The 21,904-nt window shown below is 37.9% G+C and overlaps 1 protein-coding gene across 1 annotated transcript in view; it reads left to right on the plus strand.

The window, feature by feature from the left end:
- LOC120937061 (dynein heavy chain 5, axonemal-like) overlaps positions 1 to 21,904 on the plus strand; it is a 342,938-nt gene that overhangs the window by 313,436 nt on the left and 7,598 nt on the right. Inside the window, exons 93-101 of the mRNA XM_040350003.1 lie at positions 6,284 to 6,400; positions 8,615 to 8,739; positions 11,442 to 11,652; positions 12,453 to 12,638; positions 12,745 to 12,942; positions 14,010 to 14,108; positions 15,808 to 15,919; positions 17,367 to 17,497; positions 17,589 to 17,700. Coding sequence (XP_040205937.1) covers positions 6,284 to 6,400; positions 8,615 to 8,739; positions 11,442 to 11,652; positions 12,453 to 12,638; positions 12,745 to 12,942; positions 14,010 to 14,108; positions 15,808 to 15,919; positions 17,367 to 17,497; positions 17,589 to 17,700 — 1,291 coding nt within the window. The remainder of the gene's footprint in view (positions 1 to 6,283; positions 6,401 to 8,614; positions 8,740 to 11,441; positions 11,653 to 12,452; positions 12,639 to 12,744; positions 12,943 to 14,009; positions 14,109 to 15,807; positions 15,920 to 17,366; positions 17,498 to 17,588; positions 17,701 to 21,904) is intronic.

Genomic DNA, 21,904 nt, shown 5'->3' on the forward strand with positions numbered 1-21,904 from the left:
TTTCAAGAAGGGAGAAAGAAAGGCGCACCAGCCTCGTGTACTACCAATTGAAAATGTATTGAATAAAAATAGTATTAAAAACTACTCACAAACAAAGGATGATAAAAGGCTTGTCAAAACGATAAAATAGATACCCCTCGAACCACACTCCGGAATGTAGGGGGGTTTTGAGGTGCGTCACTGCTGGCTTACGCATTTCGAGGCGTCAGGGGCCTCTTCCTCAGAGCCCAGCTATCTTCTTTCAAGGCCAATAGTGCCCCAGTTCAGTTCTCCCCTGGTACTATGTTTTGACTTTCTTTAAAATAACAACTTACAACTAAGTGTTGTCTATCATCACATAAAATGGTTATCCAGACTATTTGACTCTATGACATGAAGAAATTCATTTATTTAATGCACATCTAAAATGTTATGGGTTGCTTTCAAAGGCTTATGAAGAATGATGCGGCAGAAGACATCTTATTACACGCCAGGGAAGGTTTCCGCGAGATAGCTGTGCGTGGTGCTGTGATGTTTGACAGTGCAAGAATGCTTCAGCAACTTAACAAGATGTATGACACCAGCTACAAACAGCTACTGGAACTGTTTGATTTATCGGTGGCACATTCAGAGAGGTGAGTATCCGATCATCCAACTTTCTGTAGGAAGCCAGTACCATGTTTATATACTCTGCAAGATGCTTATTCTTTTTATAGTGTCTTTATTTGATATTTTTTCGTATTTATTTTTTATACTCATTATTCTGTGTTGGTGAAAACACAAAAATAACATTACAAACATTTTTAAAAGTTTTTTTTTAATAAATATAAAGGTCCAGACATAGATCAATTTCCTTGCTCTGTAGTTGCAGCTTTTAGATTTTTCTATATGTTACGCGTAATCCATATCTCCTGCTCTTTAAGTGCTCTTTCAGCCTAATGGTATAATGCATCTTATTATCACTCTTTCCCGCATATCCCCAAGTAAACAGACATGACCACCATGCTTACGTGCTTACATCCTTCGCTCGACTCCCTCTCCTGAACACAGCACTTGGTTTTTATTTATGGACAACAAAAGGAATGACAAACAGGAAGTCATGGCCACAACAGCCAATCACTTCCTCCATGCAAAATGACATCACAGGAAATGGCAACAACAACAACACAGGAAATGACAGTCACAGGAAATGGCATCACAGGATATGACAGTCAGCATGGAGCCCATTCGTTACTGCTCAGAACCAGCATCTAGTGAGGATCACTCTATTTGTTCTTACAAGCTTGAGAAGATCTGCAGGAACATTGCTACTGCTGTTGTCAATATACAATGTCCTTTCATAAAAGCAGATATGTATCCAAAGGGGATAGCGTAGCCACAACAGAGATATAATAGGTTTCTCTCGTTATGCGGACTTTGCTTCTCTAATGTGCATAGATATTTGAAGGCAAGAAGCCCAGCGCATTGCGCTTGATACTTACAAACCGGCAAATGTGCACACACACGCGGAACACGTCTCCAAGCCCATGAGAAGGTTTTCATATTGATGGTTTTACCGCTGGTCCCAATTCAACCCAAGTGCGCTCTGCTAGAGCGCTCTTCGATTAAATCAGACACAGGGAGAAAGATGACAATCTATAAAACACACATCCTAGAATAAAATTTCCACATGAGTCCATATAATAAAATTTCCACAACAGTCTTCTATTATGTGCAAGGCTGGTATCCCCTATTCACATGGAAACCAATAGTTCTCATAAAGTGTATGCCAGCTGCAGTATATCTTTTGAGAGTATGGAACTACTTTTAGGTGTTGGGGATTTTTTCTTTGTTTCCCATCTATATACACATCTTCTCATCAAATATCTAGGTAAACTCCTTTACCGAGCAAACTCAGATAGAACAAGGACCTGGGACATAGGAAGATCAGTAAGAGGAAGACTTACTCAAATCTTTATTTAATATAGAAGATATTGCATTCCAGTTTCTCTTTAGGAGCAGGTTATATAATGACTCTGACTGTACCAAGTGTGTGAGAGGCTGAGCAGATCTAATTAATCTTCTATGGAGATGCCCAAAGTACAGCTATTTGTTGATGTGGTCTCCGCATTAAACACTGTATTTTGTATCTTGTATTTTCGTAACCCTCTTACATATATACTTAACTTATTTAGTGGTGCCACCCTAGCTCAATACAATACAGAGAATGCTGTTTACAGAGCTCTCTTTACCACACAGAAACTGATTCTCTGGTCCCTTCCATTCCTGAGGACTGGTTTTTAGAGAATTCTCTGTGTACTCTCACTTGAAAAACTGACGTTAGCTGATAAGGGCTTCCCAATATTTCAGAAATGATTACCACTATGGCTTGAAACTATTGAAGGCTTTCTGGAGCCTAGTGCTTCCTAAGTGTTTTTTGCTGTCTAGTTTTTCATCTGTATTAAATGTCCCCTGCATAGAACTAAGTGGTGATGATAGGTGTGGGAAAGGAGGATTTGACAAAGGATAATATGCAAGTTGATACATCTTGTTTATTCACTTAATATATAAGTACATAAAGGGTGCCAGTGTGTTTTACAAGGTTTGGACAAGGAGGATCCTTACATTAGGAACAAAAGACGAAAGACAGAAACCGCTCTTTAATGCCCTACTCTGGGCACACTCATTTTCATAGCTTAAGAGAACTTAGTATTTGTTTACCCCTGCTCCTTAGTAGTGTAATATCAGATTTCTTTATACAGTTAAAAAAATATAAGTGTTGACATATAGTTATGGAAGAGTAGTGTGAATGAAGGTGAAAGGTGTGAAATATGGAGGGGAAGGAGGATGAGAGTGGGTATTGTGATAGCAAGGAAGAGAGGAATTGAATGGTGTGATAGAGGGTGTTGTGAGGATAGAGGAGGAGGTTTCATAGGGGAGGTTTATGGGAGGAAGACGGTCTTGGTATAGAACAAATAACTGAAAAATGTATTGCGAATATATTTTTTATGTTTTTTCTTTCATCTCTTTGTATTCTTGTATATTAAATAGGGAGGGCAGGGGGAGGGGATAAGTGAGATTTTGTATGTTAAGATGTTTAATGGTAAAAAAAATTCAAGAAAGATTATAAAGTTAAAAAAATTTAAATACAATTCCTGATATACATCCAGATCCACACTGACATCAGTGTCTCTACTCCCACCTATGTTTTGTCATTCACAAAATCCATGGCCATGGTTTCATTATAAGCTGTGTTTTGAAAATGGCCACGCAAAGACAGGGTGGAGACACAACACCAGCACTGGAGTCTGTCAAACTGCAGCATGGTATTATCAAGTCTGTCAGCTCACAGGGTAGTTATTTGTTATTAATAGTTGAATGGTTGTCTCTAGGACTCCAAAATGTAAATAACATGGAAATCACAAATGTTCTACTGCTGAAAAAATTGTTTTGTAAACTATCACTCAGCTTCGGTTGACAGTATAGTGGATTTGTAGTGAGCACACATTTTCAATTATTGTTTTTAGGGTTTAATCTAAAATGTACCTTTGTACATTTTCTTTTTTTTTCTTAATGTAATTTGTAAACCAACTAGATGCAGCTCTCTGCGTGTTGTTTTCATAGTGTTAGCAGACTATGAACATTTAAGTAAAATCAGTATAGTAGTTTTAGCACATTTAGCAAACCAGTTTAATTGATACACTTCTTTTTGCTGCTTTTTTTCAAGGTATTCACTCAAAGGTGTAGTTGCCTATCTAACGAGTAACATCTTCTCATACATTTCCAAATCCCTGCTGGAAAGGGACAGAATGGTGTATGCATTGCTCACAGCATTTGAGGTAATAAAAAAAAAAAAGTAAAATTTTCAGGACCCATTCATAGCTCTATGCATTTAGCGTTTAACCCACAAGAATTAACTTGCATTGCATTAATTTACATAATTAAATTTACACACGATAATGCAATACCGTGAGTTGCGGTGTTCTGCCATTTAAGTAAGCTCTCTTGATGCTTTGGGGTGCCAATTAAACTGAATGGTATTGGAAATAACTACCATTGGTATGGTGAATTGCTGTACATTTACATTTTTTTGGTTGCCAGCAAGTCAAGCCCATGGCTTATACAACATCATATCTCTCATGGATTCTACTGAGAGATATCCCCATCAGAATTGGAGAGACCAACTATGAGTGAGTATCACCTGTGGATCCAGAAGATCTTACCACTAAAGGAGAGATAAGAAACCAGTAGGAGTTGGTATTTCAACTAAATGCTGCCCATCTTAAAGTCGAGCTCTGAGCACAAGACCCATACCAGGCTGCAAACCCCCACTATGTAGTGTTTACTGTGTAATAAGTAGTTTACATGCTAGGATATCTGTAATACAGCTCCCTCTGTACTTCTAGCCCAAGACAGATGTAAGCACTGCAGGTTCCATAGACCCTCATGCTAGTGTTGTGTCTTGACACCCCCTACCCATTTCCTCCTGGCCATTCACAAAACACATGGCCCTAGGCTTTGTTTTGCAATTGGCAGGGGTGTGGAGACATGATACCAGTGCTGGTGTCATTGAGACCTGCAGCCCTTATGTTGGGCTTTAAATTGAACAATTCTTGTTGGAGGGAGTTGCTGTTTTTGAAGTTGATGTATAAAGTGTTGAGCAAAAGTGTATAAAATGCAGCTGACCCATAGAAAGAGAATCCTAGATGTGTAGTGTAGGCTACCAAAAACCAAGATCTGTTTGGCTGCTTTGAGCACAATTACTCTTCCTTTCACCTAGTTTTTGTATTATACTTGTCTGTAGAGCAACAGGTTACTAGATGACTTGCTTGGTCCTAGGTGGAACAGTCACTTGGCAAAATCCGGCCAGGGGAGAGAGAGTTTTTCATTTCGTCCGACCTATGTAGCGCAGTGCTCCAGGGTAGCAAAGTTTCTGAATACCGGCAGCAAGCAAAGAACCCATTTGACTGGCTAAGTGAAGAGCATTTTAAAAATGTACAGGTAAGCTTTTTTAAGTATATGTTTTAATATGTTTGATACAAATCATATAGTCATTGCCGTGAAGTGTACATTGATTCAAAATGCAAAAAAAAAAAATACATTTGTGTATGGGACCTTTGAAGTATATATAAATTGGTCTTGAGTAGCAATTACTTAAACTTTTAGTGAAATGTTTAATAGAAATTTGGGCAATGCTTCTATCAGTTTAAAACCTTACACCCTTTACACTGCATCTAAAATGCTACCTACAGACTTTTCAATTAAAAATAAATAAATAAATGCTACCTACAGTAAAACATGGCTTTTTCAAAACCATAAACCTGGAGATGATCTAGAGGAAGGTAAAAGAAAATCCATAACAGGGAACTATATACAGTTTTTCTGCTTCTCAAAGGCTAAAGGATAACTCTTGGGATCAAAATTGCACAGTTTTTTTTCCTATAAACATTAGTTTTCATGTACAGTATAATTTGTGCTTTTAGAAATGCAGTCTCTTGTAGGAAATATTTTGAGTCTGCTAGAACCAGTTCCCGGGTTTTACAGCAAAGAACACTTTTTTGTCTGTAAAAGTTAAACCTCTTTTGGTAATGTCTTTAAAGCGGGGGTTCACCCTGAAAAAAAAAATTCTTGATCTACCATATAAACGAGAATACTAGCGTCAGCTACAGTATGCCTTTTTATTTTTATTTTTTGAGCTGTACTTAATCCGGTTTAACTAGTAACTTTCATTTCAGACTCCGGCCGGGAAATGGGCGTTCCTATAAGGAGGGGTACTTGATTGACGTCCAGCTATGGCGCGTCATGCCTTCCGAAAAAAGCCGAAATAGGACGCCGACATATACGAGGCTGGCGCAGTCAGCTTCTAGTCTGATGTGCAGGCGCCGTGAAGAGCTGAGTCCTACTCCGGCTATTTTCAGAACGTGGGACGCGCCATAGCCGGCCGTCAATCATGTTCCACTATTCATAGGAACGCCTATTCCCCGCGGGTGTCTGAAACAAAACTTACGGATTAAACCGTAAGTACAGCGCATAAAAAAAAAAATACTTTAGCTGATGCTAGTATGCTAGTTTGGATGGTCCAAAGTGTTTTTTTTGGGTGAACCTCCGCTTTAAATTAAACAGCATCCACTGAATGAACTATATGGGCTATCTATATATGTATAATAAGTCTGCATAATTCCCCTTTTTTTACCTCTTTTGAAGAGAGCATAAATTCAGGTAATTTACTATTGTCTTTCCTTGGCCAGACCAGCTTATTTCTTTATCACAAATTTTAAAATAATATTAAGCTATGCTGATGTGTCATTCATTTTATTTGGTAAAGATTCTTGCCACATACTTTGACTGGTTTGGAGACCTTTTTGATCGTATGTACAAGGATGGCAAAGATCTGACTTGGAAAACATTTTGTGAGAGTGAACAGCCTGAAAACCCTTCCAAGGTAAATTATAATTACATTATTGTCTACACCCATGCAGTATTAAGATTTATAGTTTAAATATATTACATTTTTAATGGAAACCATTGACTTGATACTTTTTCACATATTTAATTTGTTATCATGCACACAATGATTGGCAAAGATTCCAGTGTTATTGTGTAACTACATTTTGGATACTCAATTTCTTTGTTGGGGTTGCCAAATATTTTTTTAAATAAATAGACAAGAAAAAGTACACAGCGATTTACAGTTATGTTGTAGGGTATACCCACCCTATGAACATGGGTGATTTTTAAACTGGCAAACATTCAATCTTTATTCAACCAGTGTCTACAGATAATTGTGATATACTATATCACAATTATTTTTAGGTTTTCCAGATTATGTGCCAATAATTAGAACCTTTGTAGGTAGTATGCAAGTGGAACTTGCCTTATAACCACCTCAGATGTCTAGAGTCTGGTGTTCTATTTGCTAATCATGTGTTTATCATTGTGTCAAAAAAAAAAGAATCCTCTAAGACCCTCAGAAACAGTAATGTGAATGCCTAGGAGTGTGGCAAGAGATTTAAAAAGATTGTCAATTTGTGCAAAATTAATAACTCCACTGTAAGAAATAAAACCTGAAAGTGGTGTCAAGTTTAAACAAATTCCTAATTTCTTCAGAACTGGCCAGCTCAGCAGATTTATCTTAAGAGGTAATTTTTTAATGCTCAAAGTAATTTACAACAACCATAAAATTGAATCAGTGGATCTGCAGGTCTTTCTTGCAACAGTATGTGTCAAAGCACATGCATCTACAATCATAAATATATTGCACCAACTTAACCTGCATAGGAGATGTGCTAGGAAAAGTCGTTGCTGTCAGAAAAAAACATTAGAACAAGACTAAAGTTTTCCACTAAACATATAGGCAAAGGTCAGGTCTTCTGGAACAATGCACTTTGGACTGACAAAGCAAAGATAGTTGTTTGGCCACAGTAGCAGAAAACATGTGAGTCACAATCCAAAGACAGCGTTTCAGTAGAAGAACCAACTGTGTTGCTTTGCTCCTTCAGGGCCTTGGCAGCTTGCAGTCATCAAGTCAGCTATTAATTCTACATTATATCAAAGTGTGCTTGAGGATAATGTGAGGCCATCTGTCTGAAAGTTAAATTGAATCCAAAATGGATGTTCCAACATGATAATGGGCTAAAGAACACTAACAAATTCACCAAGGAATGTCTCAGAAAGAAGAAATTTAAGGTTTTAGTTAAATCATATTGAAATGTTGTATTGGGAATTGAAAAGCATAATTTGTGCAAGGAACCCAACAAAGATCTTGCAACTGAAGGTAATTTGCTTGGAGAATTGTTAAAAAAAATAGTGAGTTGATGTCAGAAACTGTTTGGCAGTTATGCAATATTCTCACAAGAAGCCATTTCTGCTAAAAAGGGTAATATGAGCTTCTGAGACCAAGGGTGTGTTTACTTTTTCCACCATAAAGCATACTGGAAAGGCACGTTTTCCGTGTGTTATTATTCAAGTACAGATACTTCTCGTTTAACGACCGCTCAGACTTACGACCAGCTCTCCCCACGCGAACGATACGCTGTACATCATTTTATTGTACAGTACATAATTTTCATTTGTGTTCTGTATTCATGCAAATTAAAACAACGTTATTGAGCTGGAGTTTTGTGTTTTAGACCTTTTTTTCACAATACAGTACAGTACAGTAGTTAACAATGCTTAAAATATTGATTATTTGTGGATCCTTGTTTAACGACCTGGTCGTTGGAATGGAACCTGGCAGTTAAGTGAGGAGAACCTGTCTATTACCTTTATCTGTTGGCACTGTTTGAATAAGGATCTAATGTTTACCTGGACAAATGTCTCAGAACATTGCAAACTGTCACACTTGGCTGTCCAGGAACACACAGGTCTGTAAACATTTTGGATTTTGCTGAAGGAGGCACAACCTTATTTGCAACCAATTGTGTGGCTATTTTGCTTGATAAATGCCTTGCTGTATTTTAGAAGGATATGTGAAGGAATTTGTTTGAGTAAACCTATACTTTAGATACCCCAATTGTACTACCAAGCTATCTGAACATCTCCTGTCAATATATTGCTTTCTATTTTCTGTGTAGATGCTTTTCCTGTATAAAATGATTTGATATTTACTACTGTCATATTAAAGTTAACATGTTGATGTTAATGCCTCCTTTTTAAGGTTAAATGGCCTGAAGGAATGGATGCACTAAATGCCTTTCATAGATTGCTGATCTTACGAGCTGTGAGGATGGATAGGATTCTGCCAGCAGCATCCAACTATATCAGTGCAATTCTGGGGAAGATGTAAGTAAGCAATAGAATATTCAGTAGAACACTTTCCATGATAAATTATGTGCACTATTAGTATAGCAAACATTAATATTCTGTTTAACCTATTTTTTAATTACTGGTAGAGACACTTGCACTACATATTCTGTCTTCCTCATATACTGTATTTCTTTCTGCATAAATATAGCTGTCAAATCTAAATGTTGTATTGCAATGCATGAGACCTTAAAGAGCTCCTTACTGATTGTATGTAAATTCATATGATCCAGCAGACTCGTAACAGCCATAAACACCTTTTCATGTGTGGGTGCTGCAATGACAAACTAATATTAGCAAGGGAAAAATTGCAGAAACAACATTAGTGGACCAAAAATATGCAAAAAGCAGGGTATTTTTTTAATAATAAAGGTTTATTTATTTAAAAGACATACAGAGAAAAGGAGGCAGATTAGCATATAGAAATTTCAGAACTTAAAGCAAAGTAAACATGAAAAAAGAAAATTAAGCATTAAACATCCTACCAAGTGGAATGTACCCAGTGCCTCTTCTGTGAGTTTTTGGAAATAATATGCCAAATGCAGCAATTGGTTTCAAGCAGTGGCCCTAGGATGGTTATTGGAGTTTTGTAAAGATATAGCTGATTACCAATTTTGCAAGAGGATTTTAGCTCAGTTGCTCTTTTCGGGCTCATGATGCCAAATGGGAAAAGAAAAAAGGATACATTGGAGTAACAGTGAACAGTTGAGAATGAAAGTGAATAGTAGGGTGAAGCCAAAAGTGTGTAGGAAAAAGACAAAAAGGACAAAAAATGTGGTGGTGTTGGGGGGGGGGGTGTTGGGTGGCTAGATGGGATAGGTAAGACCCCTTGGCAAGTATGCATCAGGCGTTTATGAAATACTGTAATGGTTTTGAAATGTGAAGAACACGGAAAGACAAACCATACATTCCAATTGAATATATAAGTATAGCATTTATATTGGTGTTGGGCTACCAGTTATTCTAGACCTGAAGGCTGGTTAGCTCAATGTACCACTCATAAATTGTGGAAGAGGAGGTTGATTTCCAGTGTCTAAGGATCACATTTTTGGCAGCAAGTAAGAAAAGGTAAACATTGGGAATATAGTAATAGGAGATGCAGGTGTGTCTGTATATCTATGACCAAACAATTTTGGGCCAAACGACATGAATTGGTGCACATTAACACCAGTGCATCGCAAAGTTAACATGGCCTTCCCACATCTTCAGCATGCTATGGGGGTGGAGGGAAGAATCTTATGTTGCATTGGGTGGTATGTCCCGATCAGGGGTCAAGCTTGAAGACCAGTAGCTATAGCAGTAGAAATATTCTCACAATAACCAGCAGGATAAATTCACCAGTAGGTCTAAGCTCCTTGAGGGTAGGGACTAATGTGAATGTACCTAAATAATAATAATCACTAACCAATCTTCACCAGAGCCCCTGATGGTTGGGATGGGTTTTGCAGTTAGCAAGAATCAGGTTGCAGTCCTTAGGTTTACCCCACCAGGAGGTGAGCAAGCAGGGGTCCGGTAACTGATGTACCTGGTAGAGATCAAGCAGAGGCCTAGTTAATGAACAAGCCAAAGGTCGGTAACAAGTGGTTGCAGATTCGGTTCAAGCAAAGGCGTAGTCGATGAACAAGCCAAAGGTTGGTGGTAGGGAAGATACAGAAATCAGCAGTAAAGCAGGGAGCAAGATATTGGCTGGCTGGAATAGAGCAAAATAATCTTGCAAATAGGTTATCCCGAGACATGACTTAATTAGGAAGCTCATAGGAGGAACAAAGAGTTCAGAATTCACCAGAAAGGTACATAGAAAGGTTTTCCAAGGGATCAGGCTGGGAGCTGTTTAGGATCTCAGGTGGCTCAGTAAGAGGAGCCACTGCCAGACACGTCAGAGATCCTGGGCACAAATTCAGATTCAGACACGGTACCGATACCACCATGTAAGGATCTCGTATATTTTTTTCCTGAGCTGCTGCTGAGACACAGGCCTTATGTGTCAATAGGAACACTTTCTGTATTTTATTTGCTGAAAAATTAGTGCCTAGGTCCTTTTCCCACGCAAAGATAAAATAGGGGATACTTAGGTTTGTATGCTGAAGCAGCATATCAGTGAGCATTTTACGATATATAAGAAAATAAGGTCCGTAGATGTTTCCTTTTGGAGACACAGAGCTTTAAACAGGGTAACTCATCATGAGGGGAGACTTTTCTGGAGAGTGAACTAAGAAACCCACCTAGCTGTAGATATTGCCACCACCGTCCATGATCTTGCGGTAGGTCCAAGGTTAGTGTAGAGAGAGATTTTGACTGCAGATTATCACAGGGACATGTATTGCCACACAGTTGTATGTAGCTTTTTGGGGCCACAGTAGTAATACTGCCACTGCCTTAATAAAGGGGTCCTCTGTGGCCCCCGAACCATGGTATCACAAATTTTTTCCATTAAATGCTCCCGCTTTTTGCATTATTTTGGCGTACTGGTGATACTTCTGTTATTCTACTCTCCTTACTGATTAGCCTCATCATTAAATGTGACATTAAATGCCTTGTATTAGCCTTAAAAAAAATGCACAAGTTTAAAGATAAACTGCTATAAAATGCTATAATGGAAGCAGAAATGCAAAGTGAGAACAATGGAAGTAAAAAAAGGATATAAGAAAAATAATAAATATATTTATCATGTACATTTATAGGTATACATCAGAAGCAGTTGTTGATCTTCAGACCTCTTTGTCATGGATGTCACCTTATCAGCCAGGGCTACTTATATATAGCAGTGACTGTAATTTGCCTCGCACCTTACTCCTTGAATTTGCAGAGCGGAAGAGCCAGAAGATAACTATATTCCCCATCAGTACGCCTGATGAAGAAATAGATGAATTGCTCATAAATGCCATGTCAGAGGTAAAAAATACATTTTAATATTATCTGAGTTAAATTTTCTGACTGTAGAACACAATCTGCTTCTTAAAACCTTTTTTTGATTGTCTAATGATGATTTATAAAATACAATGATAAAGCTATATGCCAAGTATACTTTTGTTACATTATTGTAGAATGAACAAAAGAAGTATCAGAGGCTTACATTTACTTTCCCCTTACCAGCTTTTTGGCTGTCCTTGATAGATGTCAATGACAATAGGGGCATCAACCCTGATTTAGAGGTCACTGGGCACATTATTATACTGAAGTATTTGCCACTATCTGCAGACTGGCCACCATTTACTTGTGGTGAATGGAGTCTGTCATGCACATACTGTTCACACACACACACACACACACACACAGAGAGCACATGTCAATACTGTAACATACTCAAATAAACCACTGCACAAGGTTGTGTCTTATGTCAGCTGAAATGCATTGCAGTGCTATCCTGTGTACTCTTTCCATCCAAGGTAGAATTATATGCACAATGCCAGGAATGCTGAAGATGGCAGAAGCTGTTTTTAGAGTCCCCAAATTGCAAACCATTGCACGGTTAATCACAACCTTAGGAATCCTTGAACAATATCATAAAAGTTAAGAGTCTAGAATAATGTCACAATCATACAAGTTATGCCGTATAGGCTAAAATGAGACCATTAGGATATTTTTTTTATCCATAATTTTTTTTTTATGCTGAATGTTATGTATAGCTACACGAATCCAACTTGACTTCCAAATGTAATAATCTAATTATGTCTGATGTAATTATTTAATAGGGTAGTTGGCTCTTCTTAGAGAACATCCAAAATTCTGCCAAGTTAATGATGTCATTAGGGGAGATCCTAAGGTCAAAGAAGAACCCAGACAAAAACTTTCGCTTGTGGCTATCTGTTCAAGCCAGTGAAGAGCTGCCAACAAGAATGCTTCATTACACTGTAAAAACCATTGTGGATATGCCAATGGTAAAAAAAACACTTAAGTTTTATGCATAACAACAGACAACACCATGTTTTGATTATTTTCTTTATTGCATCCCAATTGATATGTTGTCCCTGGATTTATTTACAGAACATTAGAAGAGGTGTCATTCAGTCCTGGCAGTTTGTCAGCAATGAAACCTTGGTGTCAAGTCCTCGTCCTGAGTGGCCAGCATTACTGCACAACCTGTGTTTTTTCCACTGTGCTAGCCGCTTAAGATCAATGTATGGAATTTCAGCAGGCTGGAATTGTCCAGACACGATGCGTTTTGACTGTAAAGAATTAATGGTATGCACAATGCCCAAAATGTAAATTGAAAACTAACAATAACTTATTGATGTAAGGCAATAATATACTTGTTTATTTTTTATATATATTTCCAATTTAGTTATCCAGCTTGAATTTAACATACATAATAGTTCAATAATATACTTGTTTGTCTCCAAATTCATTATCTGACTTATAGAGAATGGGTATTGAACATACAAAATACTTCAAATTATTTCTATAATAAAAACATCCACTGACTTTTTAAAGTGAAAGTTTAAGGACTAGCAACTTCTCAGTCCCATATTACTGTGACTCAGACTTGTTGTTCCTGGGCTGTCAGTGACCTTTTGACAGTACCTGTAGCTTACTACACAGTGCTAGGGATGGGCTCCTGATTCAGTTCGAACACAGGTTTGGGGGAACCCCACTTTTTTTGTGAGTGTCCCCCTTGTCATCCATACCAGACCCTCATCTCACTCTTTTTTACAAACAGTATAAAGCAGTTGGGAGCTGTCATATATTAGAAATTTAAACTGCATATTTTCATTTTGTAAATGTCAGTCTAGCTGTAGCAAGTTGTAAACATTGCATAAATGCACCACTTCACATGCAGTTTAAGGGCACCCCATATAGTTTTTTAAAAGGAATTCTTATATATAATATTTCATTTTAAGCACTATCAAAATTGCTCTCCTCGAAATGAAATTTAAAATGTTTTTTCTTAGATTTGGTACATGTTCCCTAGGTCAGTCCACAGCCCTTCCATGCCATTTGTTTGACAATGGGTAGCCTTTAGCTTAGAAAATGGCCATTACAGATTTCTATGACTTGGCTCCCATAACTTCACTGAGGGAAAATCTGTCTAGGCCCGGTCCCAGATCCGTTGAGTTCACATTACACAGGACTATAATTGTCTCATTGCTGTCTGCTTTCTCTCTTCTACTAAGACCAGGAGCAACAATTCAACTGACCCTAATATTTCTATGTAATGCTCTTTACCTTATTCTCAAAACACTAAAACCTGATATTGAGGTTGATTCACAGAACACAAATCACTATAATATATTTGTGAATTTCCTTATCAGGAGGGCATTAAAGTGCTTAAAGATGAATTCAAAAACAGTGATAATGAAGGTGGAGGAAATGCTTTATCCTGGACTGCCATGAGATATCTGCTTTCAGAGGTATGTAATATATATTTAAACAGTTATCAGAAAAATCATAAATGTAAACAATACAGGTTCTGTTTTACTTAAAAATATCTTTAAAACCCAGCTCCAGGATTAAGAAAAAAATAGTAAAATTATGTCTCAGGCGAATGCTTGTGAGATTTGTCCAACAACTTTTATATACATAGACCACTATGTGTTTATAATAATATAATTTATAGCTGTGTTTGTTGGGAAGTTTCATCCACTCTTGTTGACAATTGTCAGTGGGACAGAAAATGATGTTAAATGTAAAATTTTACAAAGAAATCTTACAATTGAGGAAACCTGTTAGGATAACAACCGTCTAAGAAAGGATTTGCTTCCTTGGAAAGATTTACTGTTGTGCTTCCATAACATGAAGAGAAGGGTAGCCTTGGCAATGGTAATCAGACAAAACATAAAAAAAAAAATACTGATGGGTTTTATGGCAGGGGAGGTCACTTGTAAGAAAAACATACACAATTACAACTAAAAGTGTACAGTATCTAACGTAATGGCTCATGTGCCAGTCCGCAATGCAATTATATATGTGACAGAGCATCTTATCATGTCAGGGACACCTGAATGAGTAGAGAACAAATAAGGGAGCCTTAGCAAGCCGCATAGTAAATCTCAGAAACATCAAAGAGCCGAATTCACAGCGGTAGATTGTTCCTCCAGCCATCCTGCTCATATATTATTAAACTTTTTCTTTCTGCCCCTATTTTCATAGGTATCCCAGTATATAGGAAGATTTGAATTTACCAAATGCTTCCAAAAGACAATAGAGGAGAGGGTTGCACTCTTCCAATGTATGGTTATTGAGTTCATGGCATAGAAAAGTAACAGGGGTGAATGTGTTTTTTAACTTATTCTCCAAGGTGAATGTGTAAGAGATGTTGTGGACCCTTTTACCAATTCCCTGTTCAAGGAAAAGTGAATGTAATTTATAAACCGGACATATTTTGTGAATCCTGCTGTGCAGTAGCTGCACCAGATTTTGGGGCACCATTGGTATAGAAGAGCCAAGTACCTACCATTATCTTTCTGGTGCTTTGAGAAGAGGGGATTTCATAACAGGAGCTATGTGTTAATAACCTCTATATTGCAGTTTTTTACATAGTGATTTTACAACCAGTTCTTATTTCTCTGCATTTCAGTTTCAGTAGCTAAACAAGACAAGGGAAAAGATGCTAGTTACCGATGATGTTCAGAATTCTTTCTATCATTACCTTTTTCTATCCAAGATATATGGCCTGTAATTTATAGACCGCTCTTTTTCCCAGAAAAGAGGGTTTCCTTTAATCTGAAGCAAAGTGCTTAAAAAATATGAAAAATTCGATATATAAAATTAGATATATAATAATAATAATAATAATAATAATAATATATAATTAGATATATAATAGTATGGTATCAAAGCATCCTCCTGTGTGTAGCGCATAATGGGCATTATATTATGTTCATTATTATATTGTTTACCAGTATTACCATTACTGACACCAGGCCGAAACTGTAATTGACAAGCATATGTATCTGAATTACATGATTACTGAAAAGAAGCAGTCTTTTACAATTTATTTCACATGCTTCTGCATAATGATTTATCCAATAATGAATCCCATGTATAACTCTGCCATGAATAAAAAGTAATTGCACCTTACTAAGATTGTGAAGTATTCTTTTTCATCAGATTATTTATGGCTGCAATGTTTCAGATGATTTAGATATGACAGTTTTATCATCAATGATCGATTACTGGATTAGCATTAACGCTACAAAGCGAGACAATGAACTCACTAAATGTAAGTTAATATAGTTCTGTTTTTGCTTTGATAACCTTATATTTTAGAAATGTATTGGTTTTGTAGCTGTTTGTTTCTTATTTTGATTTAAAAGCCATTAGTAAATTTACAAAGTAAAATAAGGGCTCATTTAGACTTGCAATTGAGAATCTTAAAAACGCAAGGTTGAGTCATGTTTTTAGCACTCCCCTCCCCCTCTAACTGCCCCCTTTAGGATGCATTCACACCTGAGAGTAGCATCTTTGAGCATTTTCCAGTGTTTTTATATAGCATTCTTGAGCTTTGTCAGTTTTTTTTATTAGCCAATAGAGAAAACTATCATCTGTTGCATCATTTGCAAAAAGGTGGAGTATGGCTTCACTTAAGGAACATAAAAAGGTATATAAAAACGTACCATCATCCAAATGACTACAGCAAGATAAGGGAGGGTGGGGAGAACGGGGCAGTGGCTGTAACTACACCCAAATTATCCCCACTCTAAGGGATTTCCTGGACTATGTCGGTACTAATAAAAATGCAATGTAATACATATGAAAACGATTTATTGAAGAAATCAAATATACACTTGACACTATTAAAATTGAACAAACAAGAAGCAGATGCTCAGGTAACCCCCCAGGGACATCTGTAATTGTCAGTTGCTAGATTGGTCGAATTCTCGACTAGTTTCGTGGTTGCCCACTTCCTCAGGAGAACCAATCTCTAAAACAAATATAATAAATATTTGTTTTAGAGATTGGTTTCTTCAATAAATCGTTTTCATATGTATTACATTGCATTTTTATTAGTACCGACATAGTCCAGGAAATTCCTTAGAGTGGGGATAATTTGGGTGTAGTTACAGCCACTGCCCCGTTCTCCCCACCCTCCCTTATCTTGCTGTTGCATCATTTGTTGCAAGGTTTTTCAGCTTTTCTATAAACTTTTTTTTTTTTATTATTATTATTCGTTTATTATTTTTATAATTTTTTTTGTTAAGGTAAGGGGTTAGAGCTAAGATTAGGTTAGGATTAGAGGTTCAGCCAGTTCAGCAGGGATTGACCCAATTACAATCAGTGTGTGACAATCTCTGCTTGAGGGACATATTGTAAAACTTTTGTCGATTAGCGGCTGCGACCAATCCATTTTCGCTGTCAAAATAAATTGTTCTGGCAAGGGAGATTCCTCTATCCACATCTGCTCATTGGCTGACCAAAAAAACAACCTATATATGGCCTTTAGACCGCAAAGAAGTTAGCATTTTTGAAACAACGTCTGCCTTCATATTTTAGCCATATATTTTGTAAATTTTGTGTGTGCTTGAAGCCTTCCAAACTCTTAAAATGTCTATCCTCTAGTCCTGTTCTTATTATATCATTAGTTTCTGTTGTCTATGTTGCACATACTGTAAAGAACAATGTTCAAATACATATTACATACATTTGTTTATGTGTATTTGTTTTTGCAGTAAGGTTCAAGATTCCAGCAGCTTTCTTTAACACTGAAATAAATCTTGCATCTCTGAAACAAGCATTGGAATCCATCTCTCCATATTCCCTGGATGCTCCAGAATCCTTTCACATGCACTCATCACCACTGGTAATAAATATGCACCTTTATGCAGCATTACTCAGCAACACACCCAAGACGTACCTAAACTGATACAACTATCCCCTTATTTCTTTTTCAGGTTCCTTTTGGTGAACAAAACTATGTTATCACAAGTTTAAGGCAACTTTATGATTCTCGGACTGCATACAGGCATTGGGTTCAGTCTGCAAAAACACAAACCTCCCAAAAAGGTGCATCAAAATGTCTACATTAATTTATGCTATAGTCCTGATGTATACTGGAAATTCTCCTATGCATTCTAAAAGTGGTGAAGAATGTGCCAAATCCATGTACCTGTCTACAACTTGTACTTGAATTTGGCTCATGCTGCGCCACTTTGAGAATGCACATGAGACACTTACGCAAATTTTGTCTGAACCAGTTTTACTCGCTATACACCAAAAGAGAGTTGGTCTTAATTAGCTCCACTTTTACATTTGGCACATTCAATGAGACACAATGTAAAAGTTTTTCATTTTAGAACTACCTGAATTTGGTACATGGGTCACAGTCAGAACCAAAAGGCTCACAAATACTTCAGGAATTGGCGCAATAGATAAACAACAGAGATTACAACAGTGATTAAAGGCAGAAAAGTGGCACAGCAGCTTTTTTGAATTCCCCCCTATATGTTTTGCTAGGGAGACACCGCTATTCAGTAAATGTAGGAAAGAGTATATTACCTGTACATCTTTCATTTGCACATCCTGTATAAAAAAAAAAGGTTTGACACACATGAAGTCACATGGAACTGCCATGAACCACATGTAAGTGCAGTACTCATCGTCCAAGCTTTTCTGAATGTTTATGATTTCTACTGCTATGCTGGCATTTTCTTCAATGTTCTTGTCTACTACTTCTACTATTGGTTACTTTGCATCTTCTTTCTTGGCAAAAGTATAGTAAACATCATATTTAACTATATTCTGCACAGCCGCATTGATTCCAAACATCTGGGCCTCCCCCATGTCGCTGATCTCTTCTGACTGCTGTCAAATCTTTGTCTATTGCCCTGATCCCTGATGCCTCATCTCTGCTCTAATATCATAGATCTCCAGTGGTCACTCACCTTTCCTTCTCCATCATCATTAATCACCACTGCCTCCTGGCCTATCGCCACTCAACTTCACTGATCCGTATTGATTGCTCACTTATCTCAATACATCACTAATCATGACATGTGCACACTGAAATATTTCGTTTCAGAATTTCGTTTTTGTCCGAAATTTTTTTTTTATTTAGTTACTCCCAAAATTAGTTTTTATTTATTTTGTTTCGTTATAAAATGCATTCATCCGAAAATCCGAGTTAATTAAGGTCGAATCTGTCAATTGAAGGCTTATGGTGTCTGTCAAATGTTCTAAGAAGATTTGACAGAGCAGCTAAACTGTACGATGCAGCAATCATACATTTCCGGTCTAATGTTCCGCCTACAAGCTATACAAGAATTCTAATGTTGTATGACACTAGTAATAATTATATTTATGAATTAATATTACTAGTCAACTAACATTCAAATTCTTCTATAGCCTATGGGCAGAGCATTTGACCGAAAATGTATGATTGCGGCATCGTACAGTTTAGCTGCTTGTCGAATCTTCTTAGAACTTTCGACAGACACCATAAGCCTTCAATGACAGATTCAACAATTGTATGTTTTTCTCTGCTTCATCAAATCTTCGACGTTAATGTCGAATGGTCTACCCCAACACTGTCTCTATAATGTCGAATTTTTTCTCTCCATGTCGAATCTTTCCTCTCTATGTAAAATAATCTTGGACTAATAGAGTTAAGGTTAGGCAGATTCGACCACAGGTTCGATAGACACAGATTGCTATTGTCATCATAATGTCGAATAGCCTATCTATATCCAACTGTTGTAGCAATGAAAACAAAAATAAAGCATTTTTTCATGTCGGATCTTTCGGATTTCGAAATCTGCACGTTCATTTTTGTTTGTTAAAACGATAACGAAAATACCCCGAAATTCAGACAAGAATGCATTCGGACGAAAACGAATGCACATGTCTCCTAATCAATGCTATCCCCTCTCCCATCTCGATCCCAAACACTCCTGGGGCCAAGTTTGGCACACTTTTATTTGATATTTGAAAAAGAACTGTTCAACAGTGTAACAGTATTTTTCTTTTTACCTTACCAGTGATGTTGATTAAAGCGGTTGTAACCCTAAAAAAAAAAAAAAAAAAAAAAAATTGATCCTGTTCCATTTAAAGCATGAATTAACGGCACAGTGCTTGCTTGCATAATCTAAAATACCTGATTGATCCTGCCTGATGCTACCCTCCCCTCTGTAAACGAATCACGTTTATTATGGCTGCTGATCCATGGTCAGTTTATGTGCCTCCATCATCCCGCTGTCTCTCCTCTCTCCCCCTCCCTCCCTGCGTGTCAGCTAGTCTATGCGATCTCCTCTCCAGACCTCCCCTCCTGCTGCAAAAATAACTGTTTTGTTCCTGGAATCCACTGTGTTAGATTAAGTTATGTGACCCAGTTTACGTGCTTTTTAAAAAAAATGCAGCTTTATACCTTATGTTATAGCGCTGCTCAGCTCTCACATGACTCCCCGCCGCTCTTTTCCTCTCGACTGAAGCCAGTGGGGGATTCTCAGCCCCTCCCGCTGTAGTTATCAGATGGGGAGGAGAGCAGCAGTATGAAATAAGGTAGAAACCTGCCTATTTTCTATAAAGCACATACACTGGGGCACATAACATAAAGTGGATGTAAACCTGATTCATTAAATTTGACCTAGGCACATATATCTGCAGTTTTCTTATCTCTCTCCAAAGCCCCAAGTCTCATTTGTTTCTGCTGCTCCGTTCTTCTATTATCAGCATGATAACTTCTGATAAGTTCTCTGACAACCAAGATAAAACCAGCCTGAAATTTGTGTCGGGGTGGGTACTATGTGTATCACAAGACTTCACTCCCAGTGCTGAACAGGAAGATAGAATTTCTAACACGATGTGCACTGTCTAAAGAATATAGCAAGCTGAAGACAGCATATTTGCATGTAAAACTTATGTAGGGAGATTTGTTTCATCCCTGTGTATTGTCTGAGTCTGTTCACTTCACTGGGTATATGTGAGGGTTTATATCCACTTTAATATAACACAATGGAGTCTAGGAAAAAGACACAGTGGCTTTACAACCACTTTAAATAGAGAACGGTAAAATGTTTCAGTGGAACCCCTTCATTCTTTAGAGTGTAAGCCCTATCGATTGGGACCCTCTTTTATTAAATTGTATTGTAACTTACCGTGTCCATCCATTAAAGGAGAAATCCAGCCTGAGCTTTTTAGGCTGGGCTTCTCCTCTGGGTCACACGAGTGGAATTTGTTTTGCACTCCTGTGACCCGTTTTCAGCGGAGAGTAGTCTGAAGTCACTGACGTCACTACCATCAGTCCAGGCAGCACATTATCCCGACTTCCCAAGTCTGGATCTGCCAGCTGCCTTGCCTGGTGGCAGTCTCAGCGAGCCACTGAGACGACCGCTCCCTGCCCCTCCACAACTCAATGGTCCAATGAGCGAAGAGAAGCAGAGAGGAGAGACGCTGACTGATAGTCAGCAGCTCTCCTCTCAGGGATCATTGAGAACTGAGCAGTCGGCGATGTTCGGTGGCTCGGTTCTCAGTGCAGAGACGGTGGCGGACAGATGCAGCATAGGTCTGATGCTGCAGCCACCTAGGAAAGTATGAATCTAAAAAGAAAAAAAACATACCATACTTCTCTTTTAAAGCTCTCTCTGCACCCAGAGCCCACCCTTTTTTAAAGCCTATTAGAGCCTCTAGCTCTAATCAGGTGCTAAATAAACACCCCTGCCATAGGAATTCATGTGCCCGGCATCCTGAAAGGGGCCGGGCGCATGGGTGGGGTAAGGTGACCATATTCTTAAAATTAAATCCGGGTTTTTTTTTTTTTTTTTACTAGTAATGGCGGCAATCAGTTACTGATAGCTGGACTGTGATATTGCTGTGGACAAATCGGACACTAATACAGTGATCAGTGCTAAAAATATGCACTGTCACTGTACTGACACTGGCTGGGAAGAGGATAACTTCTAGGGCAATCAAAGGGTTAAATGTGTGCCTAACAAGTGTTTTCTCACTGTGGGGAGGTTCTTTTACTAAAGGAAGGCATAGATCCCTGTATATGCTTTGCAGGAACACAGGATTAATGACTTCCATACTGACAAAATGGCGATCTGCCTTGTTTACATAGGCAGACCATCGTTCTGCCTATGTACATGCAATCAGTGGGTACCGGTGGACACTGGAGCCACTGATTGGCTCCCATACCCCGAAATGCAGAATCACGTATATATACACATGATCTTGCGCAGCTTTAAATCTGCTATCAGCAATTATGATAACTCAC

This window comes from Rana temporaria, chromosome 4 (genome assembly GCF_905171775.1).
Source record: "Rana temporaria chromosome 4, aRanTem1.1, whole genome shotgun sequence".
Taxonomy (NCBI): Eukaryota; Metazoa; Chordata; class Amphibia; order Anura; family Ranidae; genus Rana; species Rana temporaria.